Source organism: Acinonyx jubatus, chromosome D2 (assembly GCF_027475565.1).
Source record: "Acinonyx jubatus isolate Ajub_Pintada_27869175 chromosome D2, VMU_Ajub_asm_v1.0, whole genome shotgun sequence".
Lineage (NCBI taxonomy): Eukaryota > Metazoa > Chordata > Mammalia > Carnivora > Felidae > Acinonyx > Acinonyx jubatus.
In genome coordinates, this window is record NC_069393.1 from 53,775,336 (window position 1) to 53,795,941 (window position 20,606).

Here is a 20,606-nt window from a genome sequence, read left to right on the forward strand (position 1 = left end):
AGAGGATGTCCAATTGGCATCACAGTGCTCCACCTGCAATGAAAATAACAATTATAATAAAAATAGTTTAATAACTCAAGATGATAAAGAAATTATTCTTTAATAAATAGGGCCTAATTTGTTGGTTAGTTGCTTTCTGAGTGCTATCATGTATGAAATTTTAATTTATTGCTTCCTCCTTCAAAAAGAAAACACAAAAATAATGGAAGGTTTTACATATGTACAGCACTTCTACAGTGAGTAAGGTAGTATTCATTCCTGATATAAACTTTCAATACCCAAAACAATATTTTGTCTTTGTTTTTCTTGGATAATAGGTAAAAGAAGGAAAATAGTTATGAATTTTACATCATCATCACTGATTTATACTAAGTGGTAATATGTATTAAATGTAGGAATAATCAAAGTAAAACATGAAAGCCTACAGTGTTTTAGTAAGCAGGAAACAAAGTCACTTCTTCAACATTATTTTGGAGATGTCTTGTTTTAATTTCTGATCAATCTTCAATTAAGAAGTACAGTTCATTGGGGCGCCTGGGTGGCTCAGTCGGTTGAGTGTCTGACTTTGGCTCAGGTCATGATCTCGCGGTCTGTGGATTCAAGCCCCACATCGGGCTCTGTGCTGACAGCTCAGAGCCTGAAGCCTGCTTCAGATTCTGTGTCTCCCTCTCTCTCTGCCCCTCCCCTGCTCATGCTCTGTCTCTCTCTCTCTCTGTCAAAAATAAATAAATATTAAAAAAATTTTTTTGAAAAGAAATACAGTTCATTAACTTTAAACATCTTTATAACTTTTTATGAAAAACAAAGTAAAGAAATTGGTATTAAAAATAATTGTCATCTAATGATTTCCTGTTATTTTTTATGAATTCTAATTTTAACACATGAGTATTTCTTAAAATGAGCATTTTAATGCCCTGCTTACTTCTCCAGCTTCATTGCTGCTCCATTTTTCCTTCCCCAGTCTGGCTTCACCTGGTTTCCTTTCCTCAGTCCTCCCAATGTTCCATGCTGTTCCTTCTGCCCCTTCTCCCATGTCACCCCTTCAGTCATGCTCAGCTTGCAGCTCCTATATCAGTTCTCAGGAAAGTGTCTATCATCCATCCACCTATTCTCTTTAGACATACCTTTTACCTTCCTTCCTGGCACTTAACAGAGTTTGTAACTACACACATGATTATGTGAATTTTTTTTCTGACAAATCGTGGTTTCTCTCTTGACCATTAACTCTGTGAGAGTGACCATGTCTGTCTTTCTTCATAGTACAGTGCCTGCCATACCACAGATACTCCATAAACATTAAATTAATATTGAATAAGTTTGGCTTCATAAAATCACTACCTAATGTACTGATGTGATTAACAGCTGACTTATCATTAGGAATAATGACTGTCAGAGGTGGTAGGATGACATTCAAATGCTGAAAGAAAAATTCTAGCCAACCAAGAAGTCTATATCTAGCAAAACTATCCTTCAAAAAGGAATGATTACTATGTTCCAGTAGTCCTTTGCTTTGCAAAAACAGAAATTTGATTTTGATAATTTATCTAGAATTGAAAAATACAGTTTCTCAAGTTTTTAAATACAATCCAAATGGCACCAAAATCCAACAAAGCAATGATGCTGGATTAGGCTTCTTTCTCTTTAAAAATTAGAAAATAATTTCTATCAAAAGTAAATAAAAGGCCTCATCTCTAAATAAAAGGCCTCATTTTTAAGTAACTCATTAACTCTTAGATTTTTGCTTGTGACATTTCTAGAAGATCATTTCTTTGATGGAATTCTTCATTGTGGAATAAGATACCCATGAATAGTTATAATATTTATTCTTTCCTCGATAGCATAACTCCACCATTATGAATGATATTCAATTATGACCATGATAATTCTATAAACATGTTCATCTTTGGTTTTGACATCCAGTTGGAAGCTGTTCTTTTAGCATTAACTATACAAGGAAACCATATGAAAGGAATTTTAGATCATCTGCTAATACTGCAAACATTACTATAACATGCACTTTTTTCAATTCATTTATTTCCACAACTAATGTTTCCACAATAACATAAATGATAGAATCGAAATAAACTGGTGCTTCATTTGAATTATCTGGTCAGCTACTTTTTTAAAAAAAGTGAGTCTATATACATTCCCAATTTTTGCTTCTGGAATGCAATACTTTTGGGTTTCTGGTTTTCAGACAGACAAAATTTTATTGAGCTCCTAAAGAAGGCAGAAATCTTTAGCGTACACTATACAAAAAAAAAAAACTTGCTTACAGAATTCTTGGACACATTGTAAGATAAAAGGCAATTACCATTGCAAAATTAAACAATTTTAAAAAAGGTAGAGACTATATGGAGAAAAACTATAGTGTTCTTAGCACTACTAACAGATCAAGAAGTTGTTAAGCTGTCAATCATTCAAGCTATGTGAATGGATGAAAATACTAATTTAAGATTATAGAGGCAGGGACAGAAGGATGTTATAGACAATGTCTACTAGAAAAATCTTTCCACCTATTCAAATACTACTCTGTTGTCAATTTCATTTTTTTTCAGGGACTTCTCCCCCCCCTCCTCCCTCACCCCCCCCCCCCACCCCGGCATACACAGCTATAGCTGTCCTTCTCATGGCGGACCCTCTGGTTTTGTGACAGCTCTGAAAAATGGGCAAATGAGTGGAGGAAGACATAGTATAGGACTGAGAATCACAATTATTTTGAATATGAATGTAGTGGCTTGAGATGGAAAAATCCTCAGTGTGATTACTTTGTCACGACATGTATAAAACCCATCAGGGCTTTTACAGTGATGCACAGAATTTTACTTGGAAAAGAGACTGGATGCAAAATACAATCACCAGGAGTTGCTGTTATAACAGAGGACAGTTTCTCAAAAAAATAAATAAATAAATAAGGCAGAGAGTTTAATTAAATTGTATTCTAACTGGATCAAATAAACAGCACATTTCTGAAAAACTCATGTTAAAATATTCTATAATTTAAAAGGGCAATTGTACATTTTTAAATTGTTTTCTAAATCTATCCCAATTAGAGTATCTCTCATCTGTAGCCCTATATATTTCTTCTCTTTCTTAAAAAACAAAATAAAACAAAACAAAAAACTTTGGGAAGAGGGGTCACTGGAAGGTAAAAGTAAGTCTATACCTCCAGACAAGAAAACTGCTGTTTTAGAGTTACTGCTACTAGTTTGTTTAGAGGCTTTAGTTTACAAAGCACTTTCACTGTCACATTTCACCATAATCCCAGGTGGGAGGTAGGACACTGAAAACTATGATCACCCAGGCTGTTCAGATGCTAAAACTACAACTCACCAAGTGAAGGGCCTCTAAGCATATTTAAGTGGAGTCATCTTATGAGGTTCATAATAGGGCAGGTAACCACCCTTTTTGACAAAACAGTCCTTCACAGCACCGCCTCGCTGCACTCAATATGACGTTTTATTCTGGAAACAAGTAATATAATAAACTTCAGTTCTTTCCTCCCATTTACCCTTTACAGCTGGAGTTACAAATTCAAATGCCAGGCAGGCTGACATACCTAAGTAAGACATGTCCCAAAGAAAGATATGATTTAAAAAAAAAAAAATCAACGAAACTAAGTCTTGGTGCTGCGGAGGCTACAGGGGGATGGGACACTTGGACTGAAGAACCGAAGAGGCTTACTCTTCACAGGGAAGACCCTGCAAATCACGGACTATTGCCATGTACAGATCTGGTTTCCTACATCTGATTTTTCAAGAAATCTCGATTTTCATGTGAAGTTCCTGATAATGACAGCAACTTAACAAAATTAAAATAAAATAAAAATAACTTAAGTACTTTGGAAGTGAGATTGGGACTACTAAACTGAGATATCTGCTAGACCAATACTATTTCCCTTTAAACCTGAAAATAAGTCTGATATATATATGTATATATATGTGTGTATATATATATATATATATATATACACACACATACATACACGTGTGTGTGTGTATATATATATATATATATATATATTTATTTATTTTTTAATCCCCCTAAACTACAAACTGTCCAGTATTAGATCTCAAATCCTACACTGCCTCCTTTTAGCCTGTTGTATATTCAGGCCAATATACTTCATAACACTTAGGTGTAGTTATAATACATCTCAGTAAATACACGCTATCAGCGCCCCCATCTGCGCCATCCGCCGCGCACACCAGCGGGAGGCCACTCGACGCACGTTGACTTTGGAGACGCGGTCTCGCGCGCACGTCCCCCAGGACTCCGGTTGTCGCTGCGGACCCGTGCGCGCCGGGAAGCTCGCGGCAGGTACTCACCCGTTGGGGATACGGTTCTTCACCATGACGAGAGAAGTTCAGGGCTCCCACGCGCCAGGACAACCAGCTCTCAGGCTTCTTCCAGAACAGACCCTCAGGCAGCTGCGGCCACCGGGGCGCGCACTCAGCCCGCAGGTGATCAAAGCCGGCGTTCCTGCAGGAACTATAAGCCAGGGCAGGAGTGACAGACTCCGACGCCTCAATTCGAGTCACAAGCCCAGGCTGCGCGTGAACAGACGTAGCGCACCGAAAACTCCCGAAGACTCCCGAAGGCGCACGCTCTAACCCTCACGAGCCGCATCGCGCATGCTCCTGGACCGCCTTGACGTCAGTGCCCGAGGAGCGAGCGCTGGGCAGGCGGCGGGCGCGGTGGTCGGGATCCTTGCTGGGCGGTTGGTGACCTTCCCAGAGTCCGCAATAAATGGTGCGTCCTCGTAACATAACAAGAGTGCACTCTCCATCCAGGTGAATGTCATACTGCCTGTTAAAGCCCCCTGGACCCCACTATCTTGTCTGTTGGAGCCCTGCTCTGTGGGCAAAACCAGCGGCGGCCCCCAGTAACCCGAGACCCGCACAGGCCGCTAGAAACTTGTAGTCCCCAGAACCTGGCCGACCTGTCAATCATGCCCTTTGGGAATTGAGAGGGTTGAGAAACACTCCCATTTTCCAGCATTCGGGAGTCGAGCTTGATTTGCAGCAAATCCAAGACCATGTTATTTATTGTCTACTGTGTGCTGAACATCTTGTTAGGATTGGTGGCGGACGAATGAGTTCGTACCCCAGCTCTCATCCTCACGTTATGGTAGGCAGAAAGCTGAACTTGCAAAGTAGGACGTAAGAAGAAAAAGTGCAATCGTGCTCTTCAAGGTCACAGAAGGGTCAGAGTAACAATTTCCTGGAAGATGCGGGGTTTGAATTAGGCTTTGAGACGTGAAATGCTCTAGATTAGAGGAAAACTGCAAAAATCAAAGGATGGATGTGGCAGGGAGTGGCAAGAAGAGTGGTCAGGCTATAGTGGAAGGTGTATGTTGGAGAGTGGGAAGCAGGGCTTAGCTGGGGAGGCAGACCAAGTGGTCTTTTAGCCTCACTTTCAGAAAGGGCCCGTCGTTTTGACTTTCTCTCGGACTGAAACTCAAAGCACAGGCACTGCGATATGTTGTCAGTTTTAAATAAAAGACAACATCACAGGACTTACCTGTGTCCAGTTTCTGGACCTACTATTGCTCTATGAATTAGTACATTTTTTATAAACCCTGTAATTAACTTGGGAGTAACAAAATTACATTGTGTGTGTGTGTGTGTGTGTGTGTGTGTGTGTGTGTTATAAACTTTCAAAATATGCCATAGTTTTTGTAACCTGTTTTTGGCATTATTCAGTTTTTATGTGCCTGAAGTCTCAAGGGAAGTGAACCCAAATCTTTCTTGACTTACAGGAGCAGCTTATGATGATTTGGGGGCTTAGTCCTGTGCAGTGGATGATTCCATTTTGATGCCTTTCCAAGACTTCTATATGAATTCACAGAAAATCTTTGTTAGGCCACTTGTTCCTAGTTTTTTCTTTTAGAAAATAAGATTATAGTTAACTAAAAGGTATTTGGTTTCAAATTTGTCAGGTAATGAAACACCTGGAAGCCAGGATGCTTTTTGTGACATCTTGTGAAATAATGCTGTTATATTTAACCAATTGTAGAATTTTTTGTTAAATTCCACCTTTTCCACATCTTAGTACCAGTATATTTGCCATATATTTAATAAATTTTGATGTTGGCAAAATGCTATCCATTACCTTAATTGTATCATAACTTTGAGTGAGGTTTTATGTTTTTTGCATACCATCAGAATGCAAATCAAAGAAGTCTGGGAAAGCATTATTTGAGAAACACTGCTATACGGGAGTTCAAAAAGGACTGATCAGACTCTGTGACAATCGATGAACTAAGATAGAGATAAAATTGGATTTGAGACAGAATTTAGTTCCGCTAAAGAAGGAAGATGGATTAATACATTTGGGAAGATTTCCAAGAGTTGGGGGAAAACTAAAGGAAAAACTTCTAGTTAGTTCATAATTAACCAAAGAAATACTAGATAACAGAATATGCATTTTGTGACTATTCCATATGCTAGAGTTTTTTTGTAATTTTATTCTGCTAACACTCCTGAAATCAAATGGCATGTGACAGAAGTAATCAAGGTGATTGAGTGTTAAATTTACACACAACATAAAATTTCACTTCAGGAATCACCTTGGTGATAAAGGTGTAACTGGATAAATTGGCAGAACACAGAGATTTCTAAATGCTAAGCAAGTAGCATTTATACACATAAATTGCCTTCTGTTTGCTCTGGATCAGAAAAGAATGAATGAACTATTTGATTTTAGTTCTCAGGTTTTGACTATGGACCTCCAGGTCATCTTATACAAAAAAAAGCTAATCCTCAATTTCCTTACCCTTTAGAAAGAGCTTTAACTGCAAGAATTGTAAGTTAGCAATAATCTTGAAGAGAAGATTGGGTTTAACTGTTGGAGCCAATTTTTTTTTAATATGAAATTTATTGTCAAATTGGTTTCCATACAACACCCAATGCTCATCCCAACAGGTGCCCTCCTCAATGCCCATCACCCACCCTCCCCTCCCTCCCACCCCCCATCAACCCTCAGATTGTTCTCAGTTTTTAAGTCTCTTATTGGAGGCAATTTTTTAATAAAGAGGAGTGAATTGCCGTAAGAAGGTATGAGTCACAATTTTCCCTTAGGCAAATTTTCAAAAAGCAAATGCAGTTTTTTCCAGATCTTCAATTTTATCTAATATTTTGTCTATAATCATTTATTTATCTTATGGAATGATAAATGAACCAGGTTAGAAACCTCACTAAGTCTGCAAAACAATATCTGGTTAAAAATTTCTCATATGATAAGTTTTTTATTTGATTTATTGTAATTTAACTATCTGTAGGATGTGTTGTCGCTAATGTTTCCCCAAGCTTAGCAGATAAAATTTACAGGTGTAGGCATTGGTAAGCCAGATATTGATTTTAAGTTCATTTTAGATGTTCTTGCAGAATGCAAAGTAAGTTAAAAATTGTTTTCCTGACATCATATTCCTGTTGTGCCTAATTTAGGTATGTTGTTAGGAAGAATTTTAAAGATGCTTTAAAGAGTCTTAAATCTATTTCCTAAATGTCTATTTACTGATTAAACAAAGAATTTTGCTAATTTAGACTTCTCTTTTGTTCTGTTCTCTTCTATGCAGTATTTTTATTTTTTTATTTTTATACAGTATTTTTAATCATCTTCTGGATGTCTCACCTGAATGTCCTATAAACATCCATTAGTAACACCCAAAAACTGAACTTATTGATTCCCTACTCCACCTTCATTCCTACATTGACAATACTTGAAATGATACTTCTTCTCGATGACTAAAACCAAACACCTAGAGTCCTTGATTCTTCCCTCACTTTGTCCTATGTTTAATTGCTCATGAGATCTTGTGACTTATACCTTTTAAATGAATCTTTCTCCACCCTCCATTCCCACTTCCATTTTTTTTTTAGAGAGAGAGAGAGAGAGAGAGAGAGAGAGAATCCCAAGCAGGCTCCATGCTCAGCAAGGGGCCCAACGTGGGGCTCTATCCCAAGATGGTGAGATCCAGACCTGAGCCAAAATCAAGAGTCAGACTCTTAACTGACTGAGCCACCCAGGAGCCCCACCCACGTCTATTTTTGATCCAGATCTCTCGTATCTCTCACCTCCACTATTATAATGGCCTCTTAACCAATCTCCCTGCCTCTCTCCATGTTTAATCAGATATTTTTTCTCACTAAAGTTTTATAGTTTGGGAGGGTTCCCACATATTTTAATTGAAGTTCTTCCTAGGTATTATGAAAATGTTTTTGTATTGCTATTATGAAAGTGTTTTTTTCTGTCATATTAATATATAGGGAAGCTATTAACTTTTATATACATGATCTTATATTCTGCCACTTAACTTTCTAATTGTGTCTAAACTTTTTGATTGAGTGTCCTGAGTTTTCTACATATAAAAACCTATCCTCTACAAACAATGATAACTTTGTCTTCTCTTTTCTAATAGTTATACCTCTTCTTTTACATGTCTTATTACATTAGCCAGCATTTTTACTGCATATTAAAAGTGATGGCATATTTCTTTGTTTAGTTTCTAGTTATATTTAAGTAGCATACTTTTAAATATCACATCATACTTTCAGTAATATATCATCCTTAAGACTATTTTCTTATTTATTTAGAAACTAGAAATGAAAGAACCATCATGAAAAAGATCTCAAAGAGGAGAGAAGATACGGAAAAAAAGGTAAGGGATTGATGGAGTTTATAAGGATCTTGATTATACTAATAGCCCAATTATAAATGTAGGATAATCCTGAACAATGTGATCTATTTGGTTCTATATTCAAGTTACATAGTTCATGTGGAGACCACTTTCAGGCAAATAGGCTTGAGCAATGAAACACAGACAGGCCCATCAGGCCACCGGCCTCAAAATATCCAGAGGCCTTAGCTGAAGGGCTACTTACAACCAGGCAGTTACCAAAAGGGAAATTCCATTCATTGCCCCACCTCTTCACCTTCCCTCTTTGAAAACAGCCCCCTCCCACTGCCTCATGGCAAACAGCCTCTCCTCTACTGTCTTGTGCGCCTCCTCCTTGTGGGGAGTCAGTAAACTTCTAGCTCCTTTGTTCTGCCCCAGGTGAATTCTTTCACCTTCTGCATCACTGGCTTTTTCCGGATGGTCACCCCACATTTGGGGTCCCTTACCCAATTGAGAGACACCATAGTTCATATGTTAAAAAAGTAATAAACTTAAGAATGAATTGTACTCTTTGGTCGGTTAATTGTACAATAGTATTAGAGGTGAAGTATTTATTTATTTATTTATTTATTTATTTATTTATTCTCTTATATAAATGTTAATTCAATTACCTGTTTTCTCAGCCAGCAATCCATTGCTGCTTTGCTCAAAAAAAAAAGTTTTCTCTTTTTAGTTGGTGGATTAAACATATATAGGACCAATATCTACATGTCTTTTGGAGTAACTTCAGCTAAGATTCCTGTTTTATCCCTGCCTTCTAGTGGGAAGTTACAGAGAAATGTGCAGAACCCTGAAATGCTGGATGAGTTTATTAGGAATTAAAGGGAGACCTCTGTCAGTCACTTGCCAGGGTTGATATTCCATCCCACCTTGAAGGATTGCTGTTCCTTGGTCAAGAGTAGAATTAGGTATTTTTAATTGTGTTGAGGAAGATACTACAGGTTTAATAAAAACAGAACATCTTAGTTTATGTTGGCCTCATTCAGTAGTTCTTTAAAAAAATTTTTTTTAATGTTTATTTTTGAGAGAGAGAGAGAGAGACAGAGTGCAAGCAGGGGAGGGGCAGAGAGAGAGGGAGACCCAGAATCCCAAACAGGCTCCAGGCTCTGAGCCTTCAGCCAGAGCCTGAAGCGGGGCTCGAATTCACAAACTGTGAGATCATGACCTGAGCCAAAGTCGGACGCTTAGCTGAAGTCAGACGCTTAACCGACTGAGCCACGCAAGCACCCCTCAATAGTTCTTAAGTGTGGTCCAGGAAGCACTGGTAGATTTTGAAGTTCTTTCAGAAACTCTGTAGACGAGGCTTTTACTGTGATAACGTCTTTTGTTTTAGTTGTAATTTAAGGAGTCTTTTGCCATTGTATTTCTTAAACTTGAAATGAAAAACAAACTCATAATCTATCTTGTCCTAAAAAAAGACTTAACATTGCTAGTATGGTGTAACTGCAGAATATTAAGGCCTAAAAAACTGTAAAAGAAATAAAAGCTCATTTGAACATATTGAGTTTTTGATAATGGTAAGATATTCAATCAGAAAAACCAGTAGGCAGCTAGAAATATGGTATTCAGGATAGCAGTCAAGATTGGACAGAGATTTGGGAAGCCCTGGGAATGTGTGCACACACTCTCTGAGGCCTTGGAATATGCCCACATTTAAGCTATGAAGAGAAGTGTGACTATTGAAGAGTACACGGGATAAGGCGCCAGAAAGGTAGAAGAGTGGAGAACAGTGACATACAAAGTTTTCAGAAAATAAAGGTGCCCAACGTCATCAGATGCTATAGAGTAATCAAAGAATAGCTAACACTGATAGTGTTGGGTTTCAAAGTATTTTCATATGTCTGATCTTATTTGACCCTCCTAAAAGATATGTGAAGTTGGCAATACGTGAACACTAAGAACTTACCCATTGGATTTTATCATTAAAACGTCCTTTTGGATATTACAGAGAGCAGTTTCTTAATTTAAAATCCACCATATTTAAAGAGCTCATATCAGTTGATAAAAAGGTGAAATTTAAGAAAACAGGCAAAGAATAAAACTTGGCATACTAAAGGTGATGACTTTCAAAGGGCTGATGACCACATGAAAAGATAAAACAAAAAGATGCAAGGTAACCCCCCACCTCAACTTCTTTGCAGATGCCAGAAGATAACAGTGCAGAAGAAAATATAGACAAGCACCTCCAAAAAGCTTCGAAATAAGTATACCACCACTCTGATACTGTTGGTTTCTGTTTTTTAAAGATGTACATCTACATCTAATTCTCGGGTTTCAGCCGGGAACCCAAGTTTCTTAAGAGATGGGTTCAAACAGAAATGAAACTACCTGGATAATGCAAGATGGGCATAAGAAAATACATAGTAAATATGTGTAATAAAGCCAAGTTTTGTTTTCTAACCCTTTTCACAAACGTGGAGAAGCCACTAGTGCTTGAGACTGTGTTAGACCATAAAGATACATAGATACAGAACCTGCTTCGGGAAGGCGTAGAGCTCAGGGAGAAACACAGATAAATATGGTTGAACCCTGGGTCATCCATCCATCAAACATTTATTGAGCACCTACTTGGTGGCATCTGCCGTTCTAAGTTCTGGGAGTAGAGTATAAAACCAACCAGCAATTTTTAAATTTACCAAGGAATACTGCAGTAAGATTCTCATGACATACAGTGATTTAGCTTTATACTTAGCCTTTATTTCCACCAGCCTCTGTGCAACCTTTGAGTACTCAAAGGAGAAGAAAAAGACAAATGCTAGGTCGAATAACCAATAGGCCCTCCATTTTCTAAGGTACGTAGGACAGCACAACCCCTGTCCTTCTCAGGCCAACTGGTGGATTGTCGGGTGGATAAGCAGAAAATTACACATGGGTTGGAGTGCACACAACACTGGAATCTTCTTTATACCCTATGTTTCATATCCCTAAGAGCTGGCAGAAGTGGGGGGTTGGTAGTATTATATTGACTTTACAGAACCGACATTAGTAGTTAAAATGGGTACCTAGAAACTTATCTTTCTTCCTTTCAGATTCCTTTTTCTCCAGTTTAATCAGATTGAAATAACCTTGCTTTGTTATTTGTATATTCTGCGGGACAGTTTGTATAGAATATGACTATTCTCATGCTTATCTGAGCTTGCTTTTTTTTTTTTTTCTTTTTTTGCCTGACTACAAAGAAAAACTCTAGCCGATAGCTGATACAGGAGCTAGGAGGAAAGTCACAAAAAGAAACAAAATTCCATCCTGTTTTTAGTCTAGATTGAGAAAGAGGGAAGGGACAACAGCCATGGTCTTAGGTTCTGAGCTCACATGGGGCAATGACCGAGTCTTCATAATTGTCATAATCTTTAGAAATACATGCAGTTTAGCTATTTAGTAAGTACTTTTGCCACTATTGCTATTTAATTATGTTATAAGAAAGTGTTATGAACTCTATGTTATTATGTTGACTTCTTAGTAGATTTAGATGCAGAAGAAAATCAAAATGTAATAGAAATGTCGAGAGGCAAAGTAAGAGAAAAACTAAAAAATGTTCAGGTAATGCTTCTTTTTTCTTTCCTATTTTCAGATTTACTGTTTACTGCAATATGCATCATAATAGACTTTTCTTTGTCAAAAAAGAGTGAAAATTCAGCCTTAATATATAGCTCCTTAAATCCCAACATCTTCAAGTTCTTTTCCATGCTTTTTTTCTTCAAACCTAAAGCCAAGAAAAGTTGAGTTGGTGATGCTAGATGACATCTCAAGGGAAAACATGTATATGCTTGTTAAAAGAAAAAAAAACGAAAAAAATAAGAAAACCATTGAGAAAATTTGATTTTTATCCCTTTGGACAAAAGACTTATGAGCACAATTGTGGCCGTACTTGTGAAGATTAACTTTTCCGTTACACTTATTTATGTTGTGTTTCAGATTAACCAAGGCGAAAAATCTTTAACTCACCTACTCATTGATGATAAGATATATCAATGGCCTAAGGTAAATAAATTTTCTTACACTTTTTTTTAATTTGAGAGAGAAAGAGAGAGTGCAAGCAGGGAAGAGGGGCAGAGGGAGGGAGGGAAAGAGAGAGAGAGAAAGAGAGAGAGAGAGAGATTGAATCTTGAGCAGGCTCCATGCTCAGAGTGGAGCCAAATGCTGGGTTCAATCCCACAATCCTGGGATCATGACCTGAGCTGAAATCAAGAGACAGACAAGCAACCAACTGAGCCACCCAGGTGCCCTGTTTTTACTTTTTTTTAAAATTTAAATTCCAATTAGTTAACATACGGTGTAGTATTGGTTTCAGGAGTAGAACCCAGTGATTCATCGCTTCCATATAACACCCAGTGCTCATCCCAACAAGTGACCTCCTTAATGCCCATCATCCATTTATCCCATCCCCACCACCTCCCTTCCAGCAACTTTCAGTTTGTTCTTTGTATTTAAGAGTCTCTTATGGTTTGCCTCCCTCTGTTTTTAATCTTATTTTCCTTCCCTTCCCCTATGTTCATCTGTTTTGTTTCTTAAATTCCACATATGAGTAAAATCATGATACTTGTCTTTCTCTGACTGACTTATTTCACTTAGCATAATACATTCTACTTCCATCCACATTGTTGCAAATAGCAAGATTTCATTCTTTTTGATTGACCAGTAATACTCAATTGTATATATATACCACATCCTTCTTTAAAAAAATTTTTTTTAATGTTTATTTATTTTTGAGAAAGAGAGAGACAGAGTGCGAGCTGGGGAGGGGCAGAGAGAGAGGGAGACACAGAATCTGAAGCAGGCTCCAGGCTCTCAGCTGTCAGCACAGAGCCCAACGCAGGGCTCGAACCCACGAACTGTGAGATCATGACCTGAGCCAAAGTCAGATGCTTAACTGACTGAGCCACCCAGGCGCCCCATACCACATCTTCTTTATCCATTCATCAGTTGATAGACATTTGGGCTCTTTCCATAATTTGGCTATTGTTGATAGCACTGCTGTAAACATTAGGGTGCATGTGCCCCTTCCAATCAGCATTTTTGTATCCTTTGGATAAATTCCTAATAGTGCAATTGCTGGGTCATAGGGTAGTTCTATTTTTAATTTTTTTGAGGAAACTTCATACTGTTTTGCAGACTGGCTGCACCGGTTTGCATTTCCACCAACAGTGTAAGAGTGTTCCCCTTTCTCCGCATCCTCACGGACATCTGCTGCTGCTTGAATTATTAATTTTAGGCATTCTGTGAGATGGTACCTAATTTTAGGCATCTGTGAGATGGTACCTAAATTTAGGCATCTGTGAGATGGTACCTAATTGTGATTTTGAGTTGTAATTCCCTGATAATGAATGATGTTGAGCATTTTTTCATGTGTCTGTTAGCCAGCTGGATGTCTTCTTTGGAAAAGTGTGTATTCATGTCTTTTGCCCATTTCTTCACTGGATTATTTGTTCTTTGGGTGTTGAGTTTGATAAATTCTTTATAGATTTTTGATACTAACCCTTTAACCAATATGTCATTTGCAAATACTTTCTCCCATTCCATCAGTTACCTTTTAGTTTTGCTGATTGTTTACTTTGCTGTGCAAACTTTTTATCTTGATGAGATCTCAATAGTTCATTTTTGCTTTGTTTCCCTTGCCTCTGGATATATGTCTAATAAGAATTTGCTGTGGCTGAGATCCAAGAGGTTGTTGCCTGTTTTCTCCTCTAGGATTTTGATGGCTTCCTGTCCCACAGCTAGGTCTTTCATCCATTTTGAGTTTATTTTTGTCTGTGGTGTAAGAAAGTGGTCCAGGTTCATTCTTCTGCATGTCACTGTCCACTTTTCCCAGCACCATTTGCTGAAGAGACTGTCTTTTCTTTTCCATTGGATATTCTTTCCTGCTGTGTCAAAGATTAGTTGGCCATATGTTTGTGGGTCCATTTCTTGGTTCCCTATTCTGTTCCATTGATGTATGTGTTTTTGTGCCAGTACCATCCTGTCTTGATGATTACAGCTTTGTAATACAGCTTGAAGTCTAGAATTGTGATACCTCCAGCTTTGCTTTTCTTTTTCAACATTATTTGGGCTATTTGGAGTCTTTTCAGGTTCTGTACAAATTTAAGAATTGCTTTTTCTAGCTCTGTGAAGAATGCTGGTGTTGGGGCGCCTGAGTGGCTCAGTCAGTTAAGTGTCCAACTTTGGCTCAGGTCATGATCTCATGGTTCATTATTTGAGCCCCGTGTTGGGCTCTTAGCTGATAGCGCAGCACCTGCTTCAGATCTTCTCTCTCCCTCTCTTTGCCCCTCCCCTGCTCCCTCTCACTCTCTCTCTCTCTCAAAAATAAATAAATGTTAAAAAAAATGCTGATGTTATTTTGCTAGGAATTGCATTGAACACGTAGATTGCTTTGGGTAGTATAGACATTTTAACAATATTTGTTCTTCCAATCCATGGAGTGATTCTCTATTACTTCTTCAATTTCTTTCTTAAGTTTGTGTAGTTTTCAGCATACAGATCTTTTACCTCTTTGGTTAGGTTTATTCCTAGGTATCTTAGGATACCTTCTATCCTGACTTCCTTGAGGGTTTTTATCAAGAAAGGATGCTGTATTTTGTCAAATGCTCAAAACCCAAAGTCTTAAAGGACCTGACACCACGTGGATCCATTCCCCTCCTCCAGAGTAGAGCTTCTCCACACGGTGTCTGACACCCTCTGTCCCTGAAAAACAGCCCCCCGCCTGCACAGTGCACAGAATCTATGGAGTAGCACTGCTAAAAGTAGCAAAGGTTATATCCCCCTGGATGCACCTCTGTGACCTGTTGATGAAAGGTCTTTGGCTGGCACCCTTAGGGTCTTTTGTCCTTGGGGAGGCAATAAACCCTCTTCCAAAAGTACTCCAGGAAAGGGAATGTTCTGTCACAATGCGCCCCAGAGATCTCTGTACCACACTATGCACTCAGGGGATAGCTCCCTCCTCCCCAGGAGCACATGTCACAGCTCTGCTCCAGAGAAAGTTGCACACTTCCAAAACCTCAGAGTTTGAGCTCCAATTGAAGTTTGTGGAAAAAAAAAAAAACCCTGTGGAAAACAAACACACTGACAGACAGACAAACAACCCTGTGGAACTCAGCACTTTTTGCTCCCCAGTCTGTGATCCAGAGAGATTTTTCTTTTGTGAGAAATTGATGCCACACTTTCTCAATCTCTCTCTCTTTCTCTCCCTTTGGTCTCTCCATGGAAAGGGTTCCCTCCCTTCCGTGGCGCCACTGTTTTTCTCTCCCCCAATTCGCTTCCATGCACCTCACACCTACCACGCTGTCTCCCTCCAACTGTGGAGATCCTTCTGCCAGTGGGCAGGTCGATTTCCTAGGTGTTCCAAGTGATCTGACCACAATACAGCTGTGTTTGAGGCACAAGGAAAGTCCAGGGTCCCCCATCTTAACCCCTCCCTCTTTACACTTTTTAAAACAGCTTTATTGAGATATACTTTATGTTGCAAAAATTCACTCATTTTAAGTGTATGATTTAACGATTTTTAGTTAACTTACAGAATTATGCATTCAAAGGAGGAGAAATTGGCTTCTAAGACTCCATACCAACCACTAGATAGAAATATCTGCTCAGGAAGTTGAGGATTTTAGCAAGTGGTTTTGCAATGAGCAGAGATGAAGGGAAGTAAAGTGTATACTGACAATTTAGATATGCAGCATTGTTGCAGGGTGAATTTTTTATTTTTTATTTTAAAGTTTATTTATTTATTTTGATGGGGGAGAGAGAGATAGAGAGAGAGAATCCCAAGCAGGCTTTGCACTGTCAGTACAGAGCCTGAATGTGGGGCTTGGTCTCATGAACTATGAGATCATGACCTGAGCTGAAATCAAGAGTCTGATGCTGAACTGACTGAGCCACCCAGGAGCCCCAGGGTGAATAACTTTTAAAGTTAATGTGACAGTTGCATTGTAGATACGAACAAGGTATAAAGTAAACTTTGTATTTTACATATTTTAAAATTATTTGGCTTCTAGTAACTATGAGTTTTACTTTTTTTTTTTAATGTTTATTTAGTTTTGACAGAGAGAGAGAGAGAGAGAGAGAGAGAGAGAGAGATCACGGGCACCAGCAGGCACCAGCCCAATGCAGGGCTCCACCTCATGACTACTGTGAGATCATGACCTGAGCCAAAGTGAAGTCAGATCCTTTAACTGACTGAGCCACCCAGGCGCCCCTGAGTTTTATTTTTTATTATGGAATTAATTCCTCTCCCAAATCTCCCTACAAACAGTTCATTTTAATATGTGTGTGAGAAAGAAATGGTGATTTACATTTAAAAGATTCAGACTTGACAGTATTGAAAAATGAGAGCTTATTTATCAGCAAACTTCTAACTAAGAATATGCCCCTTTTAATACTTTGAACTACCTATAGCCGCAAAGGCTGTAGATGCCCTGCGGTGGTACTCGTGTGTTAGCACATCAGAGCACCCAAAAACTGGGAGAAAAAAGAGTTTGCCCTGTGCCTTCATTTTGGTCAAACTGTAAGGTAATACTCTTAGTATTAGTACTCTTAGTAGTGAAGAGATAGTTTGGGAAGCAGAAGAACTGGGCTCTACATCATTCTGTTTCGTATTGCAGTTACCAGAACCTTCAAAACAAAAACCAAAAAACGTAATGAACCAAACAGACTCTTGGTGCTCCTTGCTCACGACTAAGATAATAATTAGTGTTTACCACATTACACAAAAGTTTTTCTTCCACTTAGAAGCAGAAAAAAGTATTTCCACCCTGAATACCGGTTTACCATTGTTTAATCCACAGACTGAAGTCTCATTCGATGAAGGCCTTTGGTTTTTCATGCCGTGTGGTGACAAAGGCTCCGATTCAGGCCGGTGTTCAGAGCAGGTTGGATTTGTTCCCCTTCCTCTTGTGCCTCAGGACAATGAACTCTTTATTAAAGGCATAGAATGAAATGCTTGGATGGGAGATGAAATTTTTATTACTGAGTCACCTTCTTCTCTTTTAATTAAGAATATGTTCAAAATAATAATTCTAAACATTGATTGAGTGCTTACTGGATGCCCAATGCTGTACTGAATTTTTAATATGGACCATATCATCCAATCCTCATCCTGATCGTGTGAGGCAGGTGTTACTATAATCTCTACTTTATAGGCAAGGAAGCTCAGGCACAGAGGGTTAAACATCAATAGAGCTGGAAGCACCGGCTTTCCCTCCAAAACCCGTGTTTTCTTTTTCTTTTGTTGTTCCTGTCCTTCTCTCCAAGTGTCCCACGCTGTTCTCCACGATCTCCATTACTCTCCGTGGATAACTGATTCTCCCTCCCTCCCGGTCGGATCCAGGACTCTTCTAATTTGTAGCAGTTATTCCGCTTCTCTCCAAACCCCTCAGCCTCCTGTTACTCCCTGGTGGTCCTCTCCTCCGGTACCAGTTAGTCTCAAGAGTCTTTCCCCATCTCCTGAGTGTCCATCCCCCCGCCGCTGTCCCTGCCTGCTTCTGTTCTACCCTTTCTCTAACTCCTCTCTGCCTTCAGTCTCTGCACAGTTTCCTTGGTCCTCTCCCCCAGCACTACTGGACCCAGTGTCTCTTGACACCCCTCAGCTGTTTTCTAATCCCTCAGGCTTCAGGAGTCCCTCTTGGGCACCCATTTGCATTCTGATTTACTTCCCTTTCCCTTCCACCCCCGTTTCTCTGCATCCCGCCCCGGTCCTTTCGGTCCTTCTTTGTTATTGTTGTTTTTTCTACAATAAAAAGAGCTTTATCTTTTAAAAGTTTAAAGAAAGTATGTACAGTATTTTTAAAAATTCAGAAAACATGTGGAAGAAACTGAAAATCACAGGAAATCCCACTGCTCTGAGATAAACCACTATCATTTTTCACATCTTTCTCTATTCTTATGCCCATACTTGCACGGACACGGGCTTTTATATGAATAGAATCATATTTGTAAATGGCCATTCCATTTTCCAGTTGCTCAGCTGAACCTTAGTGTCATCCTTGGATCCTCTTTTATGGATATGGGTATTCTTTTATTTTCCCAGAAAAATTCATTCTTTAACCCATACTATGAGACTCTGGGAGGTCAGATGACTTGGCGGAGCATGTACATGTTTGAAACTCATTTATTCAACACTCATTGGAACATTCATTGAGTGCCTAATGTGTTACAGGAAGAAGATAAATAAACAAATGACAATATACCTCACATCCAATTCATCACAAATCCTATTGGTTCTACCTTCAAAGTATCCTAGAATCTGACCCACTTTTCACCACCCCCACTGGTACAACCCTAGTCTAAGCCACCATAACCTCTCATCTGGATCATTGTCAGTGTCACCCTCTGTTTTCACTGTTACCTCAACAGGCTATTTTCTGTGTCATACAGTGGGCAGAGTGATCCCGTTAAGATCTAAGACCATGCTTTCGCTTACACCTTCTAATGGTTTCCTATGTCACTCAAAACAAAACCTCAAGTCCTCCAAGGCCTATGTGACCTGGCCCCCTTGGTACCTCTCTGACCTCATTGCTCACTTCTCTGCCCTTCTCCCACCCAACTCCAGACAGATTGGCCTCCTTCTTATTCCTCACAGCATGCTCCTGCCTCAAGGACTTCTACCTTTGATTTGTGTAGGAAGATTTTCCCTTATCCTCATGCTCTCTCTCTCTCACTACCTTTGGGTCTCTGTTCAAGTGACACATAATCTAAGATACTGTGTCTGACAACTCTGTCTAGTACCCCCACCCACCTGGCCTGGTATTCTCTAACCCCTTATCTTGCTTTTCTGTTTCTCAACATACTTGTCACCACCCAACCTATATCCCTTATCTATTTGTTTATTTTCTTCCTGAAACGTATTAGGCACTCAGTGAATGGTCCAACGTATGCTGAGTAAGTTTCAAACATGTGCATGCTCTGCCAAGTCATTTGACGTCCTGGAGTCTCACAATATGGGTTAAAGAATGAGCTTTTCTGAGAAAACAAGAGAAAGGCCAGCCAGCAGAGTATACCAGGGTCAGGTGCTCTGGTTATGGCTGCTTTCCTTCTTGGAGGGCAGGCAGGAGAGCAATTAGGTCAGTGAGGCAGACCAGCTACTTGGACTTCAGTGAGTCCGGGTTTAGGATTATTTAAATTTTTTTCAATGTTTATTTATTTATCTTTTTTTGAGAGTAAGAGGCAGAGCACGAGTGGGGGAGGGGCAGAGAGAGAGAGGGAGACACAGAATCCAAAGCAGGCTCCAGGCACTGAGATTTCAACACAGAGCCTGACCTGGCACTCAATCTCATGAACCGTGAGATCATGACCTGAGCCAAAGTCAGATGCTTAACCAACTGAGCCACCCAGGTGCTCCTAGGTCTGGATTGTTGAGAGGAGCTGTCTGGAGAAGCCATTGCCCTGATGACTTCCTTGTCACAAAGAGAAGAAAGCCACTGTTTTGTTGGGGGTTGAGTTTCTTCCTGCTGGGAGAAAGGGGAGTCCTGGTCCCAAATATATTGTCTGGACAGCCCAAAGTGAGGTCCAAGGTTATTTTCAGACAGTTCTGCCTATCACACCACAATCAGCAAGACATGTTCCTGTGACATGGGGGGCGGGGGGAGTCAGTGATATCTCTTCTACCACACCATACTCAAGTGTATCCATCTACACTTATGCATGGAAAGTTAGGTGGATGCTTCTGACCTCATACTCCCTGTCACATAACACCTAACAGCACAGACCCTGCTCTGCTGTGAGCTGCACAGTAAAGACCAGGAAGGTGATCTGGTCACCTTCCTGAATGGTGAAAAAAAATGCAATTTAAGACTGCATGGCCTGATGTCTCTGGACTTTGCCCTACAACTGAATTCTCAGTGGTTGAAATATCATAATCCAGTATCTCAGGACATTCTCCATGAGAGAGGAAGGGCTTGAATTATAGTTCTATTCCAGTAATCTTTCATTGTGAACTGCAAAG

General features: G+C 39.4%; 1 protein-coding gene across 6 annotated transcripts in view; it reads left to right on the forward strand.

Moving 5' to 3' along the window:
- The first annotated feature begins 4,651 nt into the window (after nt 1-4,651).
- Nucleotides 4,652-20,606, forward strand: part of CC2D2B (coiled-coil and C2 domain containing 2B) — a 94,563-nt gene continuing 78,608 nt past the window's right edge. For 5 of the 6 annotated variants that reach the window (XM_053207291.1, XM_053207292.1, XM_053207294.1 and 2 more), the window contains exons 1-2: nt 8,596-8,662; nt 12,593-12,658. Coding sequence is in view for 1 of the 6 variants with exons in the window: in XM_027062707.2 (XP_026918508.2) it covers nt 8,621-8,662; nt 12,593-12,658; nt 17,452-17,535 (192 nt within the window). In the remaining 5 variants the exon portion in view is untranslated. Of the gene's footprint in view, nt 4,794-8,595; nt 8,663-12,592; nt 12,659-17,451; nt 17,536-20,606 lie in introns of those variants that run through there. The other variant, XM_027062707.2, reaches the window with a different exon arrangement.